The sequence below is a fragment of the Strix aluco genome, chromosome Z (genome assembly GCF_031877795.1).
Source record: "Strix aluco isolate bStrAlu1 chromosome Z, bStrAlu1.hap1, whole genome shotgun sequence".
Taxonomy (NCBI): domain Eukaryota; kingdom Metazoa; phylum Chordata; class Aves; order Strigiformes; family Strigidae; genus Strix; species Strix aluco.
Genome location: NC_133971.1, coordinates 52,498,699 through 52,523,769, shown reverse-complemented (window position 1 = coordinate 52,523,769; position 25,071 = coordinate 52,498,699). Strand labels below are relative to the sequence as shown.

The 25,071-nt window shown below is 39.3% G+C and overlaps 1 protein-coding gene across 3 annotated transcripts; it reads right to left on the bottom strand.

The window, feature by feature from the left end:
• Positions 1 to 1,890: 1,890 nt before the first annotated feature.
• NREP (neuronal regeneration related protein) lies at positions 1,891 to 24,858 on the bottom strand. Of its 3 annotated transcripts, none has more exons than XM_074813029.1 (4): positions 24,720 to 24,858; positions 21,886 to 21,948; positions 7,866 to 7,943; positions 1,891 to 3,562 (listed from the first exon to the last, which is right to left on the bottom strand). In XM_074813029.1, exons 2-4 carry the CDS (start codon positions 21,886 to 21,888, stop codon positions 3,437 to 3,439), a joined length of 207 nt encoding a protein of 68 aa, XP_074669130.1. In that variant the 5' UTR covers positions 21,889 to 21,948; positions 24,720 to 24,858; the 3' UTR covers positions 1,891 to 3,436. The 3 variants fall into 3 exon arrangements, with proteins under 3 accessions (XP_074669130.1, XP_074669132.1, XP_074669129.1); XM_074813031.1 differs by lacking the exon at positions 24,720 to 24,858 and adding an exon at positions 24,145 to 24,227; XM_074813028.1 differs by lacking the exon at positions 24,720 to 24,858 and adding an exon at positions 23,364 to 23,585.
• Positions 24,859 to 25,071: the final 213 nt, after the last annotated feature.

The following is a 25,071-nucleotide window of genomic DNA, read 5'->3' as shown; positions in this document are numbered from 1 at the left end:
GATCCAGCTCAAGGTCTCTTTGTGCCATAGACAAAACTAAACGTTGCCGTCCCAAGGATGACAACAGTATAACTTCTTTCACCTTTGCTCTTACGTAGCAAAGTTCAGTTGTGATGTGGCTGCATCAAGCATACAGCCGGGAGAAATTACCAGACTCCTCCCCTGGCTCCCCAACCCCAAGTCCTGGTGTAAAGGTGCAAAGCACACTGCTCAGCCCAACCCCTTGTATGCATGAGGGCGTATATCATATGCACACCAGACAGGAGCAAACCTGTGATGCATGCAGCTAATGTCTCAGAGAGTCAAACTGTATAGTTTCTTCAAAACATGTCTAATAATGATTCATGGAGCATTACAGGAAAGACATGCATGAAATCCTAGGGGTATTCCTTAAATTTGCCATTACCACTGGTTTTTTAGGTATAGCCACTCTGTAACTTTTTTCTCTTTTTTAATCTTATGAAGCTGATGCTACATAGGTGCCACAGCCACTATTGCTGATGCAAAAGAGTATGTCACCTTTGCCTATTTAGAAAGCCTCTATTGATCATAATGTATATGAAATAATCTCCAGCAAATTTCAGTCTCTAGAATGTTAGCATATTAAAAGTTGCTTTATACAGCAGGGAGTCCTTCATGTTTATTATTAACAAAAAAACCTGTCGTATTCAACAATGGCTTTTCAGTTTTTGAGGTTCGATCAAAGACCCTAATCAACAGATTCTTACATCTTTGTTAAAATGTGGCATGTTGCTGTGAAGATTAAAAATCAGTGTGGAAGGTCAGGTGATCATTATTTCAGCAGCTGCAAGCTCCAGAGGAGTGTGCATCCCTTTTAAATATTTCTATTTTAAAAGCATTTCTTGTGTAGCAAATTTAAATATTACTAGCAATAGGATTGGAATTTAATCACCTTTCATATCTCTTTAAGAAATGGTTCGCTTACTTCCCAAAGCCAGTGGACCACGTTAAAAAAGATCAATTAATCAACTACTCATTGCTGAATTCTATTAACTGTTTCTTATCATTTGCATATGTATATAGGTGTGTATATGATGTCTATATGTATATATGTATACGATAGATAAAATTGCTTTATAACCAGAGAGTTAGCTCTAGCGCAAATACACTGCTGTCTTTTGTGTTTCCTATGGAGAGATTGGTAGCCATTTGGATCAGATGCCATGTGTGTGTGGTCAAGTTTTCTGTGATACAAGCTAAGCCATCAAACCAAACTCAATCCCTGTATAACTTCACTCGGTGGGATAGACAGTCAGGGTATTGTATGGAATTGTATTTGTTTGGTCTTATGACCGGAAAACTGCAGGAGCAGAGTTACATCTGGTATTAATTGGTTGGTTGCTGCTTGTGTTTTAAAAAAATGCTGGTCTATCTGTTTTTGATGCTAAAATGAAACCAATGTATGTTCTAAAACTTATAAAAGTGGATATTACTTTTTCCCTTAACAAAAGTATTTTTAAAGGGAGAACTGTATCAATATTCTTTTAAACTGTATTACACATGCTAGGAAAATGGCCTTTTAATTCAGTTTATCAGAGATGAAAAATGAAATATATTGTATTTGCCATGCACAGCCCCACAGTCTCCTGCTGGGATTACTAAAAATGCAATCAAGTGTTATGTCTGACCCAGCCACTCAGCAGTCTTGAAAGCAAAGTACATGACTACCACTGTCCAGCAGCTATCATTTCCCAGATCTAGGTCTGGCATTTAGGTTATCTTAAATAGCTATTGTTTAACAAAAGGAATCACCTTTTACTTCACCAGATACTCCCAAAAAACCCCTCAGAAGTCACGTAAAAAACAGGTGCAAACAAACAGAAAAGGAGCCCTCCCCTTATTGTAATAAGGAAACAGGTACATCACAGCTACCCTTAGAGCTTGCATATTTATTGAACAAATCCTACTAAAATAGCTAAAATACATTGGGTACTTGTAGTGCATTATTAAAGATCACATTGTTACAAAAGCCTGCATCTTCAGCAGTACACAACTGCAACTATACATAAATGCCACAACTGCTGAATATTACTTCTTGCTCTATATACAGCACAGTAGATGTATCTAATCTATTGGAAAATAAAATGTACAAGAAAAGGGATACAGAAGGTGGAGAAGGGAAAGAAATCTAGAAGTGCAGTGCATGCATTGGTATTTAACAGTCAGAAGCTGAAACAGTTCAGAACAAGGCCTGCCCTGTAAAAGGAAGAGCTAAAAGACAGAGTTATAAAAAAATTAAGGTGGGCTTTCAGACTGTGTCTAACACAACAACACTCCATGAGTAGATGATACTGTTTAGTTTGTGGTTTGTGTTGTTTCGTATTGATAGTAGTCCAGGAGCAAGAACAAAAATGTAAAGTCCACATGCTGACTGTACCGTGGAAATGTACTCTTTCCCCTTTAGGACTTCTCCTCCCAGAAATTTGCTGTGTTTTTTTTTAACTATATCCCCTATTTTATGGATTTGAAGAGGACATTAAAACTTGTCCCTTCTTTAAAAAAAAAGACAAAAATCAAGAGATTTTGAGAGGTTGGTGGAAAATTATTGCTCGTCTTTCTTCATTAGGTGGATAGGAGTCAGAAAGGAGATTTTACGTAAATTACAGTTTTGTGATTGCTCCCACTATAACTGCATGTTTGTGAGTGGACCCTGACAGGGAACCAGTTCCTCACTTGTACACTATAAGTAGTTACTCACTTACAGCACTGAATAAGAAAGCCACACTGAAGACACAAGTAAACAAGTCAGTCCAGTCTAAAGAACAACATTCAGAAAAACAAAGTACCAACACCTTCTCAGAACATGGAAATAAAAAATAACTCCATCAGAGCTACCTTGCCAAGGAGCATATTTAAAGTCCAAAATAGCACCATTCATCAGTGTCTCAAATCCCGTGGCAGCATCACGATCACTTACCACAAGGAAACCATGAATTTCATACTACTTCTATACATCAAAAGAGTACATGGATAAAATATAGAGATATACAGACAATTGATGAAAATAAACTACTAGGCTTGTTACATCTAAATGAAAAAAAGGGGGACTCTCAGCCTCTGCAAAAAGCAGTTCAGGATGGTGGAAATGGAGAGAGAAGTTTACCGGTTGCATGCGAGCAGTGGAGTTTGTGTAGTGGAAGACATTGCTGTGGTAGAACCAGGCCTGAGGGCCCACCTGTAATGTTTGTAAACATGGATTCACAGTGTGAAATTCTGAGTGCTTTCGCTTGAGTCAGAATGTTAAAAACTATTTTTTATGGTACACGTTTGTCCCCTGTTATTCTCTAAAGCAAGGCTCAGAGTCCCATAGTTTCTTCTTACACTTGATGATTTACACAGAAACAATTCCCAATATATGACACCATGACCTCATCAAACCCATACACCATATGTAATACAAATGGAGAAATTATGACTAAAAAGAGTAGAGGTAATTGATTTTGGTGAAATGGTGTCCATAGCCATTTACTGGAACCAGGCATGTCCCCTCCACCTCACTTTTCTTCTTACGATTTACTTCCTTTGAGATGGGGAGACTTCCCTGCGGAGAGGAAAAAACAGTTATTAGCTGTGCTTCTGTGAAGTCTGTTCGGTGGGGTCCTCCCATCCTAAGGTTTCCATAGTTCCCTAGTAAACATCTACTAAACATGGCTGAATCAACTATAAATAATGCCACAGAGAGCAAAGGATTGCTTACAAATCAGGCAAGCTTTGCAGCATCTGAGGAAAACTCTTCACTTGGGGATGAATGAGTGTGCCCCAGCAGTCAAAATGCAAAAGAGCTGAGCCAACAACTGTCCTCTGATGAACTGGGAATTTGGACATTTGTTGCAGCTGGGGAGACCCCAACCATCCCAACAAAGTTGTAAGGGAAGTTATAAGGGAAGAAGCTATGGAGTGACAACCCTTTCTGCAGCTCACCATCAGTTGTATATCCTTACACTATTCCTCAAAATTATTTTTCTCACTCCTGCCAAAGCCATTTCTGTGCCCTTCATAATAGATGGGACAGCTCAGGTCTAAAACTGCACCTGCAGGTACTGTGTGTGCAAATGTTCTGACTTACAAACATGGCTGAAAATAAGCAATTACCTGTTTTGCACACGTGAAGCACAGAAGGCAGACACAGTGTCTCAGTGTCATGAATGCAACAGTCATGGCTACAAATAGACAGATGTCACCAAGCCCCTTTGAAAATACAACTCAGTACCAACGTGGGTAACGAAAAAAAAACCTAATGTTAATGGTATTATCTACCAATAAATTGTTTGCTTGTTTTTTTTTTTTTTAAACTCTAAGCTCCATTTTATGGCTCCACTTGTCCTCCAACGTAAAAGTGCACCTTAGTTATGAAAGATCATCTTATTACTGAGATCCTGTTACAGCTTAGACCTCTCATCTTTTAAACACTTTACAGCTTAAGCTGCTAGCATACTCCAAGAAGTGACTTTCCTATAGTACTTCATTGAAAAGAGCACTCTAAAGACACTGTAGTGTGTTACTTGTCTAGAGACAAGTAAGGAGATGGTGTGCCATATCAGTCAGCTGCCTCAGATATGTTTTCGTTAACCATACTTAACCATTCACTGGCTGAAGTCTATGCTCATTCAGCAAAGCATTTAAATACATTTCAGTTTAAGCCTCCAAAGGAAGCCTAAAGGCTAAGCACTTCCTTGAAGTACTTTGCTGATGCTATGTCACTATGGGGCTTAATAATTTGTTTAGCTAATAATATATTGTAAGTTATGGAAAAATCTGTGCTTTTTGTGTTTAAGAGATCAGAATTGTAAAGGAGTTTTATTGCTTCTGACGTGTTTGTCATATAAGCAGAATGCTTTTAGTTTGTTTAAGACATTGAAGTTATCTTCTCCAAGTTCAATTTTTCTGATGTGAAAGTTGTGAATTTCTGAATTAGGAATTAAACACACAGCAGGTTCACAACTATCAAGAAAGTGCAATTTTCAGCAATTTTCCTTTCCTGGCTCCTCAAAGCCGTAATTTTCACTGGAATGTCCGTATTTGCTACATTTACTTGTGCTAGGAATAAAGCCACCCCATAGCTCTCCCACTGTCTTTACCACAGTTTACAGGATAAATTCTGCTTTCAGGTAGATGAACTGTCCCCAGGGTTCTGCACTGCACACAGTCAGGAGCAGTTTTCAGGCTGAACACAGAGTAAGATCCTTTCCTAGGGGCAAATGGTGCCCTCTCCCATTGGGGCATCAAGAAGTGGAGAAACTGAACAGACTTCAGTCAGTACTGACACAGAAGGGCTGTGCAAGCCAGGGAGAGAAGTAGGAGTAGAAACATACCTTGCCTTTGCTAGAGCCAAACTGGGGGTTTTGCAAGAGACAATTTCAGAATGAAAACAAAACGTTTACATTTTAGTGACTGCACAAATATGTTTCCTCTGAGGAATGTAGAAAATTCCATCCTCATGATAGTGTTTTGGCTTTTTTATTGACTAAATTTGCTAGTTGTGTATCATTACAGGATATGGGAAGAAAACTAGAAACTTACACATGCAAACAGGCACACCGCACAGACCAAAGGTCTGGGCAAATTTCCAAAAGCACTGTGTTGGGCAGTTCCTTTTCAGCTGTGAAAACAATCTCAGTCCTGAAATTCTGCCATACAATCATAAGATAAAAAGTCCCATATGGCCCTTCTAGGTCTGGAAATAAATTGTCTTTAAGAAATGTATTCCTGTATATTAGTTGGTTGCATGGAAAAAAAAAAAAAAAAGCACTTTTAAGAGTTCCAAAAAATCTATTAATTTTACTTTGTTCTTTCAGTAGTTCAAGCTGTTCGGCATTGAATACAAAAAAATGACCACTTTCTGCAGTCTTCTTCAGCAATTTACCCTGATTAATTTTACAGGATAGATGAAAAAAAATAGATTCCAAAGACATCCAGTTTCTGTTAAGGCTGATACTCTGCTGGAAGCTGGATTGTGTGCAGCTAATATTCCCATTGCTTTTGAAGATCAATTGTGAAATAAAATTTGGAGCTAGTTCTAAAAACTGGTCCTTGTAAGCTGTCCTGGTTTAGCTAGGATAGGGTTAAGTTTCCCCAGCAGTGGTGGGGGGAGCTCTAGCCGGGTTATTCAATACCATGCTGACATCACCTCCGGGCGTCCAAGGGCGGGAGAATCGGTGAACCTGTGTGTTATGCCATCTCTCTGCTCTCACTGCTGTATCAGTAGATTTCTTGCTCTGTTCACTGTTATTACTGTTACTGTTATTGTTGTTGTTTGCTGTGTTGCTGTGGCACTGCTGTATTAAACCTTTCCTTATCTCAGCCCCAGGGTTTGTATTTCACTCCCTTTGTGTGGGAGGGGCAGCGGCCCCGTGGTCTCAGACCCCAGCAGGGACTAAGCCACCACATAAGCATATGCCAAATATCTTTTGAAGAATTACATAAAGGCTAGAAAATGCATTGTATTTAAAAAAAACAGGAATACAATCACTTTAAAGGAAAGAAGTATACTATTTTTTGACTAGTTGGGAATCAATTATCCCTTTTGATAAACTTTAAGCTAGGTACAACATAAAACAACGGCAATTCATAAATCCAGTATAATGCACCATTGTTACTATGCTGCACATAGTTCACAGCTTCATTCCTGTGTTTCAGGAGCAACTTTGTTTACTGATGAACAGCAACTTACTAAAAGCTCCTAACTTAAAATTCTGAATAAAAATCATCTAGTTAACACACAGCTGATTCATAAATTTAGCAAATTCATTTAATATAAGTATGACCATATATAGCACATTCACCATAATCTGGCATCACTATCAGCCTATTCAGCAGAACTTTTGAAATACTGTGTTAAGAATGGCAGTACTGCCATATACGTTAATTTAAAGTTTGGCATGCTGACACATAAGTCTGGAAATAGCAGACTGCAAATAGCCCAAATATAAATTTTAGAAGTTCCTTTATAAAGAAAAAGTGTTGAAAACACAGTGTTATCCAGATGGAATAGCAGAGTTTTGTTAACAGGGAGCTAGAGCCTAGATAATAATTGAAACTTAATCAAAACAACTGATTGCCCTTGTGCTCTCTCCTTTTCTTACCTGCCATTTTTTTGGACAGATTTTGAGTCAGTAATGAAAGGGAATATGAAAACAAAACATGTACATTCTGTGGTTCTAAGTAACTGTTATATTTTCCTACTCAAAATTCATATCCAGTTTCACATTTATAAAACCAGCAATGGTAAGAGAACAAAATCTGATGAGTTGTGTCTGACAAGCCACATCTTCTGCATTTATGTGGGGGTACTTGTCAAACTCAGATGAAAACTGCCATGCTTTGTATGCTTGTTACTCAAGCCAGGTAAAGCACAAGCAGAAAACTTAACAAAAGAAAAAGAGAAACACCACCATCTCCTTCCTTCTCTGGCATTATCATTGACTTTTTCACCTGCATTGCTAAGAGAGAATTGCCAGAATCAAGCATTCAAAACTCAGACATTGAGCTTGTAAAATCATGAGACAGGCTTAAGAAATATGAGCTCTTGAAAATTAGTATGTTTTCCTTCTGGTAAGTAGCCAGCAAGAGTCCATGTTTTCTGCAAGTCTGAAAGCTAAAAACATCAATTTAAAATTAAAGCTGAAATCCTTAGTTAACTGCCTGGCTCAAGGAGCCAAGGCTTTAAGAAAAACAGAATACCATGAGACTCGTGATGAAATCATAAGAGCTGGCTACTCTCTTGAAGCAGTCATAAAATAAAATCCATTGAACTTTCCATGGGGTTTTTTTTGTTTTGTTTTTCAGAAAACTTTCATCTTAGTAAACTGTTTATTAGATAAAAGAAATTGCATAAATAACTTTACCTTTGGAAATCCCCCATCCCCTTGGCTGGTTGGAAAGATTTTCTGGCTTACCCAAATCATGAACATTGGTTGATAAACCTGCAGTGACATAAATATAGACAATTTTTTACTAACAAAGAAAGATTCATTAAATGCAATCAAATGGTGTTCATGTGACAGACCACATTACTAAAACCAAGACACTAACATCAGTTGAGCTTGGCCCAGAGGTCTAGTTGTGTTTTATGCTCAGTACATATTTTCAAGTACCCATGACAACAAGATCAGTCTCTAGAGTATTTCAACTATATTGTTTATGGCAATCTGCATTCAACAGGCTTTTTAAAAAGATCACAGGATGGATTTTTTTTAAATCTCTTTAAGAAATTCTGTATAAAAGGATGTCTGTACTGATAAACCTGCTGAAGATACTGAGACCACATGACCCTTCTGTCAGAATTCACTGGTGAAAGACTATTTAATGAGGTTTATTACCTTTGCTGATGACTGCAGGAAACAAGGGAACACACCTTCGATAATCCTTTCACAATGAACTGTGAACTAGAACTTACTACTTTCTAAGACCATTGACACAGCTATAATTCTTAGTTAGCACCCTATCTTTTGGACATTAAAGTAATTCAAACACATGATAAAAGGTATAGATAAAATAGCTGACATCAGGATTTAATGGTTAAGGTATTGACCTATGACTGCTATAGGAGAATTTTCCTATGGAAAATGGGTAAGATCCAAAGCCGGCCACTGTCTACAGTGGGAAGCTAGAGTGAATAAATGCCAGGCTAATACACCTCAATTATGGTGAACCTGAGCTGGAAACCTCCCATGCTTCAGTTCCTCAACTTCAGGATGAAGATCAGAGCATTTCTTCATCTTGGTCTCATTATCACTGAAGTGGTCAGGTACAAGTTGCGTTTGATGGTGAAGATTTTAAATTTATTTTCCTGCTGGGTCTGCCTCCTGGGTGTTTGAGGTTTTGTGAATTGAACTCCTTCTGCACAATGCCTGAATGTCAAACTGTCAATATTTTGAACTGAACATTGTAAATTACACCATTCAAATCTGTCTGTACTTTGGCAATCAAAACTTGCCTTGTCACTTAAATTTCTGGTGGACCAGCTTTACTCACCTGCTTACTATTGTATTTATATTGAAACCTGAGGAATGTTTTCATTTCTCTGGCGTTGCATGTTGGCTATTAGTTGTCAAAACTGGACTAGATGTAGCTTGAAGAAATTATCAGATTACTTGAATCATCTTTCCAAGAGAAAATCCTGGACTCTACTATAAAGCAGGAAACAGGAGGGAAATTTAAAACACAGATCCTAAGGGAGCGCCTGCTCTGGTACATTCTCTCACGATTTTCCACAGCATGAACACAGTGCTTTCTACTGATTAAAGCATCAGATTTTATTTCATATTTCAGATTATTGTGTGATCTCAGACAAGCCAGTTAAGCTCTCTGGGCATGGCTGACATAGAATAACTAATACACAGCACAGAGCACTCTGTGAATTAATCAGTTAATGTTCACATTGAATATTTGAGACACTTGAATAAAAGATACCAAGATAAAAGATACCTGACCTCTCCTGTTGCTGTTTATAATCCCTAATTACCCATCCTGCAAGTATGCCTTGATTTTATTGTATAGTCATATTTTTTGTATGAAAACTCATAGTGGGGAACCAGGATAGTAGTTCAGCTCTACCACAGGACATGCGTGCTCAAATCAGCAAAGTATACAAAAATGTTATTTTCCAATAGGAGAAAGAAATAAGCATCAGAATACAATATTACTGATTATGATGAACATGAGCTTCTATATTTTCCATGGAGTCTGAGTTGTATTCAGGTTAGCCTATAGGCCTTGTCATTCCTATTAATAACTCAATAGGAATAAAATAAGCACCTGTAGTCAAATGACAAAGAAAGGATCCTCAACTTAAATCTGTAAGAACCTCGAGGGACTGCAGTTTGAGGGTGGATTTTGGGAATGGGGCAGGAGGAAAAAGGTGTAAATTGTAAAATATACTTGCAACTATGCTCCAGGATTAAAAAAACAAAACAAAAACCCACCAAACACCACCACAAACTCCTACACAACCCCCCAGCTAGCTTTCACAGTAATTTTCTATGGAGAAAAATATCAGTAATGTCCTATTTTCTTAGTATCTCTTCAAAAACAGCTACTGTGGCAAATATTGGTAGACAATAATCACATGGACCTATGCACATGCAGTCACTGTTCTGTTATAACTGTACCAAAGTCCTGAATAGGCAGCCAAAGGACTTTTAAGTATCTGCCTTGTGAGCAATGCTGAAAGGCTGCAGAATCATGGCATGGATCCTGGCTAAGTGGAGGAAGATTCTGGAATGGACAAAAGATGCTGGTGTAGAAAAGTCCACTTAGGACTTACTCTAAATCACCAAGAGGAAAAACAAGGAGGGGGGGGGGGGGGGGGGGGGGGGGAGAAGGATGTCGTGTCATGCTACATGCTTTATAAAATGCAGAAACTACTTAGATGTTCAAATACACTGATAACTAGTGTGTTAGAAAAACACAGCAAGAACTCTTAAGTCAATAACATCAGCTCAAAACAACTGATACTGATGTTGCAAGATGAGCTATAGAAAAAGTGAAATGCAATGCTCCATCACATGTAAGGCTTACAACCTTCCAGCTGTTAGCATGAAGCAAACACTTCTAAATAAATGCTTCATTGATACACACCATATTTTCATTTCTTAGTACTTCCTGTGTGACTATTATGCAAGTACAGGCTTGGCTTAAATAACCAAAGTATCAGGATTCAGAACAGAATTACTGAACTTTAGGATGGACTGAAAACTAAAGTTACTGCAAGTCTATACAATGCATGACTCATATGCTGACTTAAATTGATAGCCTCAGTATTTGATAATCATTAGGAAAAAAATCAAGCTAGTAAACTTCATCCATAAATTATTAGTGGATCAACCCTGAACATGTGACTAACAGCTCTATTACCCTTGGAAGCGTGCCTTCCTGGCAGAACATGTGATACACAAAACCATTCACTCCTGCTTTGAGAAGTCAGGGGGAAAGAAACCCACTGATCTGGGAAGTGCTGAGACAGTGTTCTACAACAAGCAATTCTGCCCGAAACATCAAGGTCAGCTTGAAACAGGGAATTATGATCTATGAAGAATATGTTTTCAATTCTTCAGTCTCCACTCTCTTGAAAAGATACTAATAATAAAAATTAAAACTCAGAAAAAGCAAAGGTGGAGGGAAATAAATGCCCAATCTATTTACTGGCTGTTAAAGCCTCCAGCCTCAGAATTACTTACTGCTACTTTTTAAAAAAAAAAAAAAAAACAAAAAAAAACAAAACCAAACCAAAAACAACAAAAACTGAAGGATTTCTTTTCTCCTCTGCCCAACAAACTGAGAAACTTTTTTGCTATTGGAAAGGCTCTTTTTCGCCAGCATTTCAAAACTCTAATGCTTATTCTTCCATTTTAAGTCATGTCCTCTTTAAGAGCAATAGTAGGGGAGCACAAAGTTTTGCCCAGCTTTAAAACAGATATATAAAATAATTTTAACAGATCTGGTCTAAATCTACTGTATCAGTCACACCAAAATGCTAAAGTTAGTTTCTTGATACCCACTTTTCATTCCTACTCACTAAGTACAGATTCGGACACATCCATCCAGATTACATGCAGATACATCCATCAAGAGGGAAAAAAACCCAGACTTAAGGCATGCTAGACTAAACTAAACTAAAATAAGCACACTCCTGTTAAGCATTCAGAAGGTTTTTATAGTTAATAAACAAGTAAGAAAGCACCCAGAGTTACTTTTTCTATGTTTTTTCTTTCTCATGTGGACCGCAACTGAATTCCTGTTCATCAAGTCTCATTCAAGACTTGGAAGAGTTGAATTCAACTGCAGTCTGGATTTCCAAACTACAAGCTTAATGAAAAAGACCAGCTGCTTTGAGTACATCAGCAACCTCCTTTTGAGAAGTTTCAGATAACTTCTTTATCATATAAATGAATTGGGCGAGGGGGGAGATGAAATCAAAAAGTAAATGATGACAAGTACTCTAGAAATTCCTAATTCTGAATAAAAGGTGACCATCTCTAATAATTCTGCACTAGCCTACCTAGGAGAGGAAAAAAGAAAAATAAAAGAAAAATTATAAGCTTTACTATGTGGATTAGCAGTCTAATAGCAGACATATAAGGCTATGTGCTGGGGGACAGGGGAGTAAAATGATAGAATTACGTGCTGAAGAGAAGGGAAAAAGGGACATGCTCTTCCCTTCCCTTCCGCAGCACTACAACTACACCTGTGCAGTTGTGAGGACTGAGGGTCCTGTGTGTCTGTAGTGCCTATCCCAGAAGGGAGAGAGGCCATCCTCCTACCACTCTACTGAGGGTGGGCTGCATAGCTGCTGCTCATTTCTGTATCTGTAAGTAGTTCAAGGATTTTTCACCACCATTGCTCTGTATTGCAATGACACAAATCAATGGTATTAAGGCTCCTAGAGGAAAAGTTGTAGATTATTTCCTTTGAGGCTGGTCTCAGCATCACTGAAAGCATTTAGCAGATTTTCTTTCGAAATTGAGTCTTGATGCAGTTTCTTTTACAAAAATTTATAACTAGTTGCCTGCTACATTAAAACAGTTATAACTTTGCAGTTTTTAAAAACTTTCTTAGTTACCACCTGGTTTGAGCTGTAGTCACTTTTCCCAGCACATTCTACCATGCACTTCTCAATCCCCCAAATGTCTCCCCCTGCAATAAAAAGTTCTCTTTGACACCAACAGCCCACCATCACAATCCAGATGCATAAATGGAAAATCTTAGTGCACCACTATCTGAACACCGAATAAATAACTGTTAAAAAAAGCAATTCATTTTAAACAAAACTGGAAGGAAAGCTTGTGCTAGAATCAATCCATTTACTTCAGTGCGAGTGGTAAACTAATGCTCCCATCTGCAGTAGTTTATTTTTAACACTGTGAGGGGAACATTATGAAATCATATAATATTAATGTCCACCATGTTCCAAACGTAGCATGCAGGATTTAATATATGCAGCAACTGTCAGCTGAATGGTTGCTGCTTCTCAAGAGTTTAGTTGGGTGGCAGTCTGCTACCAATCAGCTTCATCTTCTGAATCTTCTGGAGAGGGCAATGACAGGGCTACATGAAGAGTGTTCATCATTACTCCTTATTTCAAAGAGTCAGTGAAGTTTTGATGAACCTCTGTTATATTTAAGAAGCTGTACTTACGATCAAAAGGGATGCTGCTGTTGTGATAAGCTGATTCTGAAACAGGCTCAGTGAAGAAGCTTTCCCTATTGAAACACCAGAAACCACAACTTGGCCAAGTTAAAATGCAACTTAATTACCTTAGCTTAATTATTTAAAAATACTGTGAACATGTAGTTTAGCGGGCATGAGGCCTGCCAATTTTGTGAACTTAATTGCTTTTTTGTGTGGCTCTGCACCACAAGTCTGAGCCTCTGGTTGAGGTACAGCAACAGTTATCCCCAGTAACCTGTGTTCACATTTTCAGCATACTGTCAGGGCTGCAGGTTTTTCTATCAGTCCTGCTTTCCACATCAGTGCCATGAACATTCAAAAATCAGTGGGGTAAAAAAATACATTTACAATCATTTCACTTGGTTAGTTCCACACAGCAGATAAAGGTAGATAAATGGTTTGAGAGAACTGATGGAAGAATTATACAATCATTCTCCTGCTGACTGGGATTGTTCCAAGTGACCCACCTTTTTGGTAAGACTTTACCTGCCATTACAGTAATAATTAATATGTGGCACTCTATCAGTAGAACGTGACAGGTCAGCTGCACACCTGAACTTGACTTTGGCTTCTGTGCATCAGCATCCCTCACTGGCTCTGTCTTTTCATGGGTAAGATATTACTGCTGGTTTTTATTCCTCCCCATCTGATGACTCAAACTCACAACCACATAGAGATGAAAAAGCCTAAATGAGACAAGTATGCTTTTCCTTGCATTCCCCTCTCCACGCTGCACATGAATTAGCAAGTTTATTCATTAGGGGGTTTTTGCAGTCCTTATTCATCACTTCTTCAATTTCTGTCAGTTTCACAGGATAGGATGTCATCTGCTCCTTCCCTACACAGCATAAGGAAGTGACTTTGGAAGTAGTTTTTCTAGATTTTAAGTAGAAAGCTTTTCACATAAACCAATCTTCATCCATTGTTTTTTTCATTGTTCTTAAAGCATCTATTCTCCAGGTTACACTTAAGTGTCTGCTGCTATGTAGTCTCCACCTTGGCTCATCTGTACCAGCTCCTTCAAAGAACTCACTCCTGTCCTCATCCATACTATACAGGTTGCATCTTTTATATATGTACTTGCAGTATCCCATGATACATACAAGAAAGTTATCTGAGTGACTGTGCAAAATTTGTAAAACATGCTTTTAAGACTACTACTGCAGAGCCCCTTGCTGCAGCACAGGATGCTGGTAGATACCAAGCACTTGGAGCAGGCACATTTTTCCAAGTCTGTTACATGACTACTGGCCTCCAAAACTGAGCATGGAGTTGGGGAGGGTCAAAACACAACCTAGTCTAGCTTGAGCCAGCACACTCCTGCCAAATTCTTTAGCTGGTAAGAACCCTCAACAGAACCTTTAGCTGTCTTCTGGCATACATGATTGAGTGAGGTTAGTTATAGAATCCTCCCCACACCACCTGAGTGTAATGCAATTTTTAGGCAGAGAGATCAATCTGCACTTTTCTGCACTAGACAGGATGAATCTAGCTTGTGTGCTACAAGTGCTCTCATGCTGCTTTTTTACTTCATTAACATGCAAAAACCATTGCAAAGCATTGTTAATATTTACCATGCATATGGAGAGTAAGAGAAAAAGAAAACGAGTGGTATGTTGTGAACACTGTCATAAATGCTCATCCAACTTCCAAATTCATGAATTTAACAGATACTCATTACCAGAGTATCACCTCCTTGAAAGGAAAAGAAATGCAATTATTCCAGAACAGTAAGAAACAAATGTATATTATATAGAAAGTTCTGTTAACCAGTAAAATGGCTGCAAACTACTTTATTCCACCTGTAAATTTCAGTGCATGGACTCTCAAACTGTAAAATATTACAGAAATTAAAGTAACCAAGCAAGCTCTCCAGAAAACCAAACTCAAAACCCAGTGCAAGCCAGCACCTTTTCCACTTCATTTTGTTTGCCTCTGCACTACAATGCACACACACAAAAATAACAGTAACAAGCTTGAGAATTAACATAGTATTTGAGTTTTCAGACACAGGAGTTTGTAATTTGCTCTTCAAGTACAGTAACATAATGAAAAGTTTAATTAATAACTATTTGTATCTACACCTAATGATAACTGCAGAACAAGATGCAAAAGCAAATCTTTTGTAACAAAGTCAGGTGAATACACAGCATGGCAGCAAAATTCAGGACCAAAGACTGCATGGTTAAATTCTTCAGGAGTTTTATACACAATGCTGACAAATTACTGGAGCAAAAGAATAGGAAGAAAAGCAGCATGGTCACAAGCTGACCAAAAAGTCCATTTAGCCCAGTGTCCTCTTGATCTTAAGGGAAAGACCAGCAAGAACAGTGGCCAGCAGGGAAATCCTGAAGAAAGACTAAGAACAGAGACAGCTCAGAAAAATGTTTTTCTGTGTGGTGTCCTAGTTCCCTACTTCCAATTTTGGGGTATACACCAAGCTGAACTCCAAAACATGTTTCATTTTTTGATTTCCTATAAATTTTCTAAATTAATGGCCTGAATACAGTAACTTACAGAAGATTTAATACACTGCTTTGGACTGGTTTGTTCAATTTTGTTTAAATTTCTCATACACACCAGAAAGAGGACCAGAAATCCAACAAGTGATGTTGTTCTCCAAGTGGCAGCAAGCCTACTGCCTCTGCCAACTACTGTCCTGCAGAGCCCAGCCACGAAAGCCTTTCCCTTTATGAGATGCCAACCTCTTGCCCAACCAGTGTATTTCAGGCAAGTATTAAAAGCCCCAGTGGTACCCTTGGAAATGGGAGACAGAACCACATTGGTACTTACCTCATTAAGAGAGATGTAATGACCACAGCTGATGATACTGAAACAGGTGCTTGAAAGCATTATGGTACATTTACCTGCAGTCACCGTAGTACCAGGACCTAGTATCATTTAATGTAGCTTAATTGCTACTCCCAAGTACAAAAACACAAGCTGTATCATGTATGTTCTGTAAGCTGAAAGTAATAAAATATCTGTGCGTTCTGGGACTCATCTAATGAGGAGACACAGGAAAAGAACTTTTCCTGCCAGGTAGTGTTTCTGGGTTTTGTTCATGTTGCCTTATACAATTACTTAGCTGAGAAATAAAGGGTAAGGACTTTTACCAATATTTCCACTGGATTTTCTTCTGCCAGCAGGAACAGAGTTTCTTAAACTCATAGTCTTTCATGATGGAGATTTATCACAGATATAGTCATGTTAAAACCAAGATTTGTTCCTCTCTAACTTAATTTTTTTGAGCATCTCTATGATGCCAATGTGTGCCTTCTAAACATCAGTGCTGTAAGAATTCAGAAGTTCTTTCTGATAATGTACATATTAAGCCAAGGCTTATACCACCTTCAGTGAGAACACACAAATTTCTTTTAACTTTTTTCAACTTACTCCCACACAGGTATGCTACACTAGTAGACAGACAATAAGGTTAGTGTTAACAAAATTAATACAGAAACATTCCTTCCTGCAGGATGAGAAAATGCTACCTGTTCTGAGAGTGGGTCGGTTTTGGTTTTGTCTGTTTTTTTTAAATGCAGTATTTACAGAAGGAAACATCAGGAATCCTCTCAGGAACATCTATATGGGGATTCATTCAGTAGTGCTACCATGAATTTGCCAGACAAGCAGTCTAAATTGAATTTCATGTAACATTCAAACAATGATTCATAGTACCATTCTACATTAAACATTTGAAAGAACATTTTTGCACCTTTCCAGATTGCACCCTCAACCAATATGGCTTAATGAGGTGAATAAATATTTAAAATAAAACCAAAATACAAATATTTTTAAATATTTTTATTAAAATATCCTGTCACAGTCAATGATATCAACTGAATTATGTTTATGAAGTTGTTCTAGAGCTATTAAGTGTAGTCTCTCTCCCCTCTATTTAGCCATACACACAAAGATCAGAGCTTAGATATGGGGCAGCAGTATTCCGATGCAAAACAAGATAAAAGATTGTTGGTGAAGGCTTTAGATTCCAAGACTTAAAAAACAATGTAATGACTGTAGTATTACAAGGTGTATATTAAGTCTTATTTCTGATACTCCAAGATTTCATCCTTTGTAAAAAAGTTCAGTAAAGATTTGTCCTGGGCAAAGTATTATGTAAACCTTCAATTCCATGTGTCAACACAGTTCTGTTCAGGTAAAGTATGATAGTGCGTAGTTACAAAGTTTAGCACCTGGAGCATGCATGTTTGTGACTAGGTAGAAACACATATACAGAGATTTTGCCTTTTAATGTGCATATGAACTGTACTACAGAACTATCCACAGTATCTACAGCTCTGGACAAAAATTACTTTGTTTTAAACCCCACTTAAAATTTTTCTAGTCATAATCAAGCAAAGGTGATTTTTTCTCTACAGCTGAACAGCTAACTTCACAGAAGTACTGCAAAAAGTGAGTTTGTTATTTCTGCTTAATTATTTTGTAAGCTGGAAAAGCTTTAATTCTCCCTAAGAATCAAGTAGCATTGTGCAAACTGAATCCAATGTATTCTTCATGCACGAGACCTTAAGTGTAATAAAAAAGCAAAATATACACCTTCAGATATCCAAAACTGCTTAGCTTTCATCCCTCTCAATTACTTCTCTTGACCAAATTCTACCCATCACTACACATAAACAGAAGAGGATCTGATATAGTCCTACAGCTCCTATGCAGTTCTGAACTACCATCAAGAGATTCCAGCTCCAGTACCAGACTTGGTAATAATCAGCAAAGAAATATGAGTTTTCTCATGACAGACCAAGAGCTGCATTTATCCAGTGTGTCTCTAATGTTAGGCTGGACATAATGTCTCATCCTAGTATCTCGTTCTTCCTATTCCTCGGAGCATATAAAAGATTCAAAATAATGCCTGCCTCTCCCACACCAATCCCAGGCTCCATTCTCCACAGATAATCCTAAAGTTATGAACAGTTTTTCCGTCTAAGGTGAAGTCATTTTGTAGACACAGAAAATTACTGAATGTGTAAAGATATCTGCATATAACTCACTGGAAAAGACTTTGTAATGGCTAAACTGGGATGAAATCTTAAATATAAGCTTTGCCTCATAAGTATCTCCACCTAACTTAATGTTACACATTTCCCTGTGAACTGAAGAAAAGTAAATGGGATGGTAATTTTTTTTCCTCTTCAACAAAATACAGGTTGTCATTTCTTTCTCTGACAATGAAGAAAACCTTTTCCCCCAACTGTTTTCTCTCCAAAAGGCCATCATTCCATTTTTCTTTTTTCCCCTAAGTAAGACTATGAAATCCAGAGAATGCAAATGACAGAATAACCTCAAAACTGATCCGGTTCAGGCAAGGATACATGACAGGAAGTTTAGTCCAAATGACCTCCTTCTAGGGCCTTTTTACTTTGGGATGAACAGTTACACTGTACAACATCTAGTCTAGAGATTCCACTCTACTAGTGCTTATGAAGAAAGCCATCTGATCATGGTAAGTCAGAAGTAAATTAATAAGCTGCTCTAGGGTATCTTTTATTTTCAGGCAGGTCAAAATTAAATTATTAAGAATCTATCTGTTTACTGACATACACTTTTATTAGTGTTATTAAATTCCTTAGCACCTGCATTGCAAACTCCCAGAACTGAAGTCCAGAAATGAACTGCAATGTGAAGAGAAAAGAACACACCTGAGTGCTTTAGAAGCAAACAAACAGACCACTCTGTCACATGTCTTTCTTTAAAAACAAACATTTACCATTTAAAAAAAGCCTTTCCTGGTTTTGCTAAAAGTCTTCTTTGAGGTCACAGAAAACTGTATTAAGACTTCCTCTCACTCTTGACGAGGTCCTTTATTTCAATGACTGGATCACATAGGCCAAATAAATTTTAAAAACACTTTTTTTTTTTTAGTTAGATCCTTTTTTTTCCCCCTTAATTAGGACTAAAATCTGAATTTGTATTTTATGACATACAGTACTTTCCATGAAGGTAGTATGCAGAAATTCTAGCATTTCAAATAAAAAGAGCAATTAAAATCACCTCAGGATTTCATACATTATGCATAAATATAAAAATTTCTTTCTTCCTTTAGGCAGTCATTTAAGGAAATACATTGTACACAAGTTAAGGACAGATCCTCAAATGGCAGGTGTTCTTGTGTAAGATGGCTCAAAATGTCCATGAGTTAAAACTGTAAGAAGAATAGGAAGTACACTCTTCTGTCTTTGTTTCTCTTTAAATTATTGATGTTATTATCATACAGCTCCAAGAAAGATTCATTAACCACTTACAGGGAAATCCTAATTTCATGTCTAGGATAAGGAGAAGCAGCATTGAAAACTAACCTGTTAAGTTCTTTGCTTTTACTTGTAAGCAGTTTAAGAAACATTTTATGGAATAAGAACATTAAGAAACTAAGAAGGTAACACAGTGAAGATAAACCAAGATTTCCTTTGTTCTCAGTAAGTTTATTCTAGTCACTCTTAATTTTACTGTAAGCTTAACTAAATAATTAATGAACTTTCAGTTTAGCAAAGGAATAAGCAGGCCATTTTTCCCCATTTTTTACAGTTTAGGTCAGCCTGGTGAAATGTAACAGCTAAATTTTCACTGACCAATGAGAGCAGATTTGCCTATGCTGTTACACTGAAAACAAAGTAAGCACTTTTACAATCATGTATTTCACTGTAGAAAGTGTTGGTATGTAAAGAAGAATTTTTCCTGCAAATTAGAATGGCTAAGGAGACACTTGCAATAAATACATGAAATATGCCAAAGACAAGTGTCCACTACTGCAAAGTCTGTCAGTGGTCTGACTTAAAATTACATTTGGTGTAAGGGGAAAAAAGGTGTGATGGTAGGGGAAGAGATTCTACCAAGGCAACCTTGCAAGCTGGGGCAAAATGTTGTCTTTCTTACATTGCAATTCTGATCAACAGTCACAAAAAAAGTGGAATTAGGCCTTTTCATAACAAATAAAAGGGCTTTCAAAAACAGCCAAATGAGATTTTTATGTCACACTGAAAAACAATAGGACTAGACAGGTGGGTTACTACATTCTATTTTCTGCATTTGGATAGTTATAAGTTTTTTATGTTCTGGCCCAGAGATTGGCTTCACAAAAGTGATTTCATTGACTACTACAGGAACCTTGCTAGATTTACAGAATCATCTGCTGGTAAAAATCAGTGGCTATTTTATGCCTAACTAAACTTAAAATAATCTTTTGTTCCATAGATAGGCATATATTGCACATAACAGACTGCATACCATCTAAAAATGTGGGCTGATTGTCACCTTTGTGTTGGTAGGAAAACAGTTGCCTTATCCAATATTCCACAGTTATGTGAACAAAATGTATTTTAACATGATTTCTATTCACAGTTTAAGTGAATCATTTCCCTTTTAATTCCCCACCCCCAACTATTCATTTATACACAGATGAGCAAAGCACTTTGATGGAAGTAGGTTCCAGAATAGACTAAAACTCCAGAATTTGCAAGTTTATTTTTGCAGATAGGAATGATATAAAACAAGGAGCCAAAAAGAAAAAAGCCTTTGTAAGAGATTACATATTTGCTTATTTTAAACATCCTTTGATCATTCCTCCTCCCCCAAATCAAAACAACCCAAAAGAACCAAACAAGAATAATGTAATTAATGCAATTAATTTAACCCAATCTTAATATGTCCCTGAGAATCTCACATTTTGTAAAATAATCTATGCTAATGTACACCCTATACAATGCTACTTCAGACAAGCTATTGCCCCATAAAAATTAACAGATGTTTTACCATGAGATTATCATGCCCATTTACCATCACCCAAAATATATCACATTTATGTCAATACATGTATTCAGACATGCTTCAGTGATAGCTGCATCTTCAATCAAGAATGCTATATGACTACACAGCATCGAAACTAATTCTGCCTACTTTATGTACTTTTTCTGTAAAAAACAGTTTTCTTTGTCCTGCTGATTCTGAGACAGTCCTTCTCAGAGAATACCGTATTTAGAGTATACTTAGATGTATAATGTTTCATCCTCAAAATCAGTTAGTCATCAACAGTAGTATCTCAAGAGTATAACAAATGGGCTTTAATCAGTAAAAATATAAGCTGAAGGAAACAGGTTATTGTTGAATATTGTTCAATAAATACATGCCAACTAAGTGCCTGTAAGTTCAGTTAGGCTGAGGCCTAGCCATTTTTTCTGGAACAGATCTGTATCACAAAGAAAGGCTAAACTTCTGAAAAAATTACCAAATAATAGGAAAAATTAGTTTGCATCTTATCTACTTACCTGACAGACTAACATTAAATCTGCCTCACTTACTAAGTGCAATGACCTATTTCTTCTTTTTGGGAGGAAGGTAGCAGGGCTGAAATTACTGGATATTGTTTTGTCTCCATGTGTTCCTACATGTGTTATGATGTGTATTTTTCATAGTAACCTAAACACTTCCTGTTTCAATTAAATAAGCCTTACTGCACAAAGAGGGATTTCAGATTTTTATTTTAAAAATGCAAGAAAATCAAAGATCCAACATACGGATGTTTTCACAGTACATCAGTCATTGTACGGCAAACCCCCATAGCCTCAAAAAGCATGTCTTATAAAGGTCGTATTTATAAATGAGTATTGGGGATGGGGAAATAAGGTTTGTATTTATATAAAAGATGATTGATTCTTTGCTAAAACAACTAATTCTTACCATTTTTAGATTCTGTTAAGTCTTGGGATTGCAGTTTCTCTCAAGTAGCACAAGGAGAACAATCTGAAAACAATTTAAAAAAATTAAAAATGAAAAAAACGTATTCCAACTGTTGCAGTATTTAATAGGTATTTTTTTGCCAGCGTTAACAGTGGGTAAGCCAAGTATAAGCTTCAGTGGTTAAGATTAAAGTCATGCAAATTATTCTAACCACATGTATGCTCATATATCATGCGTCTCTGCACTTCAGTGGTCTGTAGGCTTAAATATAGGACAAAGGAATCCCTGGTACCTGGATTTGCAGAACCCTATGCTATTATTAGCACTTGGTACATCTCTAAAGAGCACTATACCTAATGGTTAACGCACCTAAAAATCAGTCAAGAGGACAAAAAAACGTCACCCTATGCTCACTGTAAAGGTGGTCCATTGTTCCCAGGCATATTAGAAACTGTGGGTTTTTTGCATTCAAGAAATGAGTATTAACAGTGTCAGGCTTTCACAATGTAATGGCCCAGAGAGTAGGTATTTTTGGAAATGGCACTGCATTACATAACCTCCAGTTCTCTCTCTATTCCACACACACCCCTATTTTAAATAGGGAGAGAAAAAAAGAGTAGGTCCTACCTCGTTTAAATGGTACTTTAAATTACCACACTCTTAATTGACTGAATTTGTACATACCTCCCTTATCAGTTTTCATAAAGTGACAAAAATTAAAGTTCTCTTTTATTGATTATATATTTCTTACCTACAGTGTGTACGTATGAAATGTAATTAGGTATGAGTCATATGTTTACACACAAACACACACATACATATTGGATTTAAAACTGCAAACTCATCTATCTATAAATGTACACAGAAACGTCTGAAAGCAAGCACATCACTAAATGTTCACCAAAATACTGTTGGTTTGAGGTTTTTTTTCTCAAAAGAACCACCCAAAATTTAACTGCTGCACATGCAAAAATGCAGGAGGCTGTTGCAAGAATGACTGCTTTCTAAAAATAAACCCCAGCAGCCTGAGAGGAATCCAGTGTCAGGGTGGAGAAGAGGGAGATCTGTTTTACAACGGAGAAGAAAAGAGGTGAAAAACCAATCCTAAACCTCTGCATGCATACTAAAAAAACTAAGTGCATTAGGTTCAAAAATGCATTTTGGTGTTTGCAGAGTGCAAAAGCGGAAAAAAAGGAAACAGTTTTAGAAAATCACTTCTCATCTCCCCTTACATGTGTGCAGAAAAATCCCCAGCCTAGAAATCCAGCCTTAAAGCATAAAGACAAAGAGTTAAATACATATACTGCACGTTTTCCCATCGTCTTTAAGAAAGCCTGTTTGGAAATGTGCACCGAGAGGGGGGAAAGGCAAGCTGCAGCAAAGTCCAGCTAAGGACAAAAGGAAATTAAAACAAAGAGAGAGAGAGAAGATTAATTAAAAAAAAATAAATTCTGTGGATTTTAATTGCATATACTTACAGACAAAAGACCCCGCTCCCTGCTCACTTTCTGTCCTTTCTACATGATGTGAAACACAAATGTGGATTAAAAAAGGGCAGCATGCTACAGAAGGGAATTTATAGTTGGGGGAGTGGAGAGAGGGTAGGGGGTGTGGGGAAGAATGACTGCACCTCTTCCAAAGTGCAGCCTTGGAGAAAAAAGAAAAAGGGGTGGGGGTGGCTGGGGGAAAGTCTCTCTCTCTCCCTCTCTCTCGGGCTGGATTTTGGTTGCCAGTGCTGCCTGTATTGAACAATGAGCTAATTCTGATGGTAGCTGGCTGGCTGCCAGCTCTCCCCCCTCCCCTCCCGTCCCCTCCTTACACATACACACTCCCCCTGCCTGCCCGCCCGCTCCCGCCCGCCTCTCCCCGCCCGCTGCTGCAGCGCCAGACTGCTTAGTCTGCAATAATCCGCAGCCCCACGTCCCCGCGCTGTCTAGGAGCCAGGGCAGCGACCGCCCCGCCGCCGGCCGCGCTCCGCCGGGCAGCGCCGGCGGCGGCGGCGGCGCCCCCCGAGCAGTGGGGCCGCCGCCGCCCGCGGCGTTGAGGGGCGCGGGAGCCGCTGGCGTGCGGCCATTGGTGTCCGCGCGCCTCTCCGCGCGCGCGGGGCCCGGCGCCCCCCTGGCAGCAGCGCGGCGCGGGCCTGGGCGGCGGCCAGGCGCGGAGCGCGGCCAAGGCGCTGCACAGCGGCGGCGTCCGGCCAGCGGCGCGGAGCGGCGCGGAGGGGCGGGGGAGAGCGCAGCCACATACTGTAATAATTACCCTGCAGCGGCAGCGGCGGCAAAGGGCATCTGAGGAGAAGGGGAGGGAGACGGAGGCAGCCGCCCGCCCGCCGCTTCTCCTCCCCTGCGCCTGTCTGGGAGGGAAGAAAATGGTGGGCGGGGAGGAGGGGGCGCCGCGCCGTGACACGGGCAGGCGGGAGCCGCGGCGGGGACCGGCCCCCGGTGGCGAGGACAGGCGCGGAGGGGGCCGCCCGGGGCTCACTTTTCTGCCGGCGACCTGCCCGCCGCGGGAGCCCCGGCAGCCCGCCGGGCCGGTGCGCGGCAGGGAGGGCGGCGGGACACCGCGCCAGCCGGGGATGCGCGCAGCTCCGGGCGCTGAGGAGCACGGCGGAACCCGAGAGAGAGCGCGGGGCGGCCCGCCGCCGGCCGGAGGTGCGGACCCCTTGGGACGGCGTGAGGGAAAAGCGGCCGGTGGCCGCGGCCCCGCAGGTGCAGCCTCGCAGCAGGGCTGGCGCAGGCACCGCCTGTGGGAACAGGAGGCGGTAACATGGTTCGCTGTATCAGTGTAACAATCATAATCTAGACTTGAAAATCATATAAAAGAATACGACTCACTCAGTCTGCGGAGGAGGGTGGAGGTGTCCCTGGCCACCGGAGGGTCCTGGGTCTCACTGCCCAGCAGCAGCTCTGGTCCAAGTTCCCCACTCAGGACTCGTAACCGCATGATTTTATGGACAGCGTTCGGGGTGTGGTTACGCTCCCCCGTTCCGTGATGGGGTCATCACTGACAGGGGATTGGCCGGGTGCCTGGGACCTTCAAGGCCAGCAAGGAGGGGAGTAACTGCCCTGGCGCCCAGGAACCTTGAGGACGGGGGAGGGAGGGAAGAAGAAATCTGGTTTGTCTGCTTGGTTCACTCGACCTCCAGGGCCTGATAATGAGGGAAGGGGAATAAATACATGACCTGCT

What these genes read in the sequence shown, in the direction of transcription:
- NREP (XM_074813029.1), bottom strand. An exon ending in GGGATGGGGGATTTCCAAAG is followed by an intron (nt 3,563 to 7,865) that starts GTAAAGTTATTT and finishes TCCTCTCCGCAG; the next exon opens with GGAAGTCTCCCCATCTCAAA.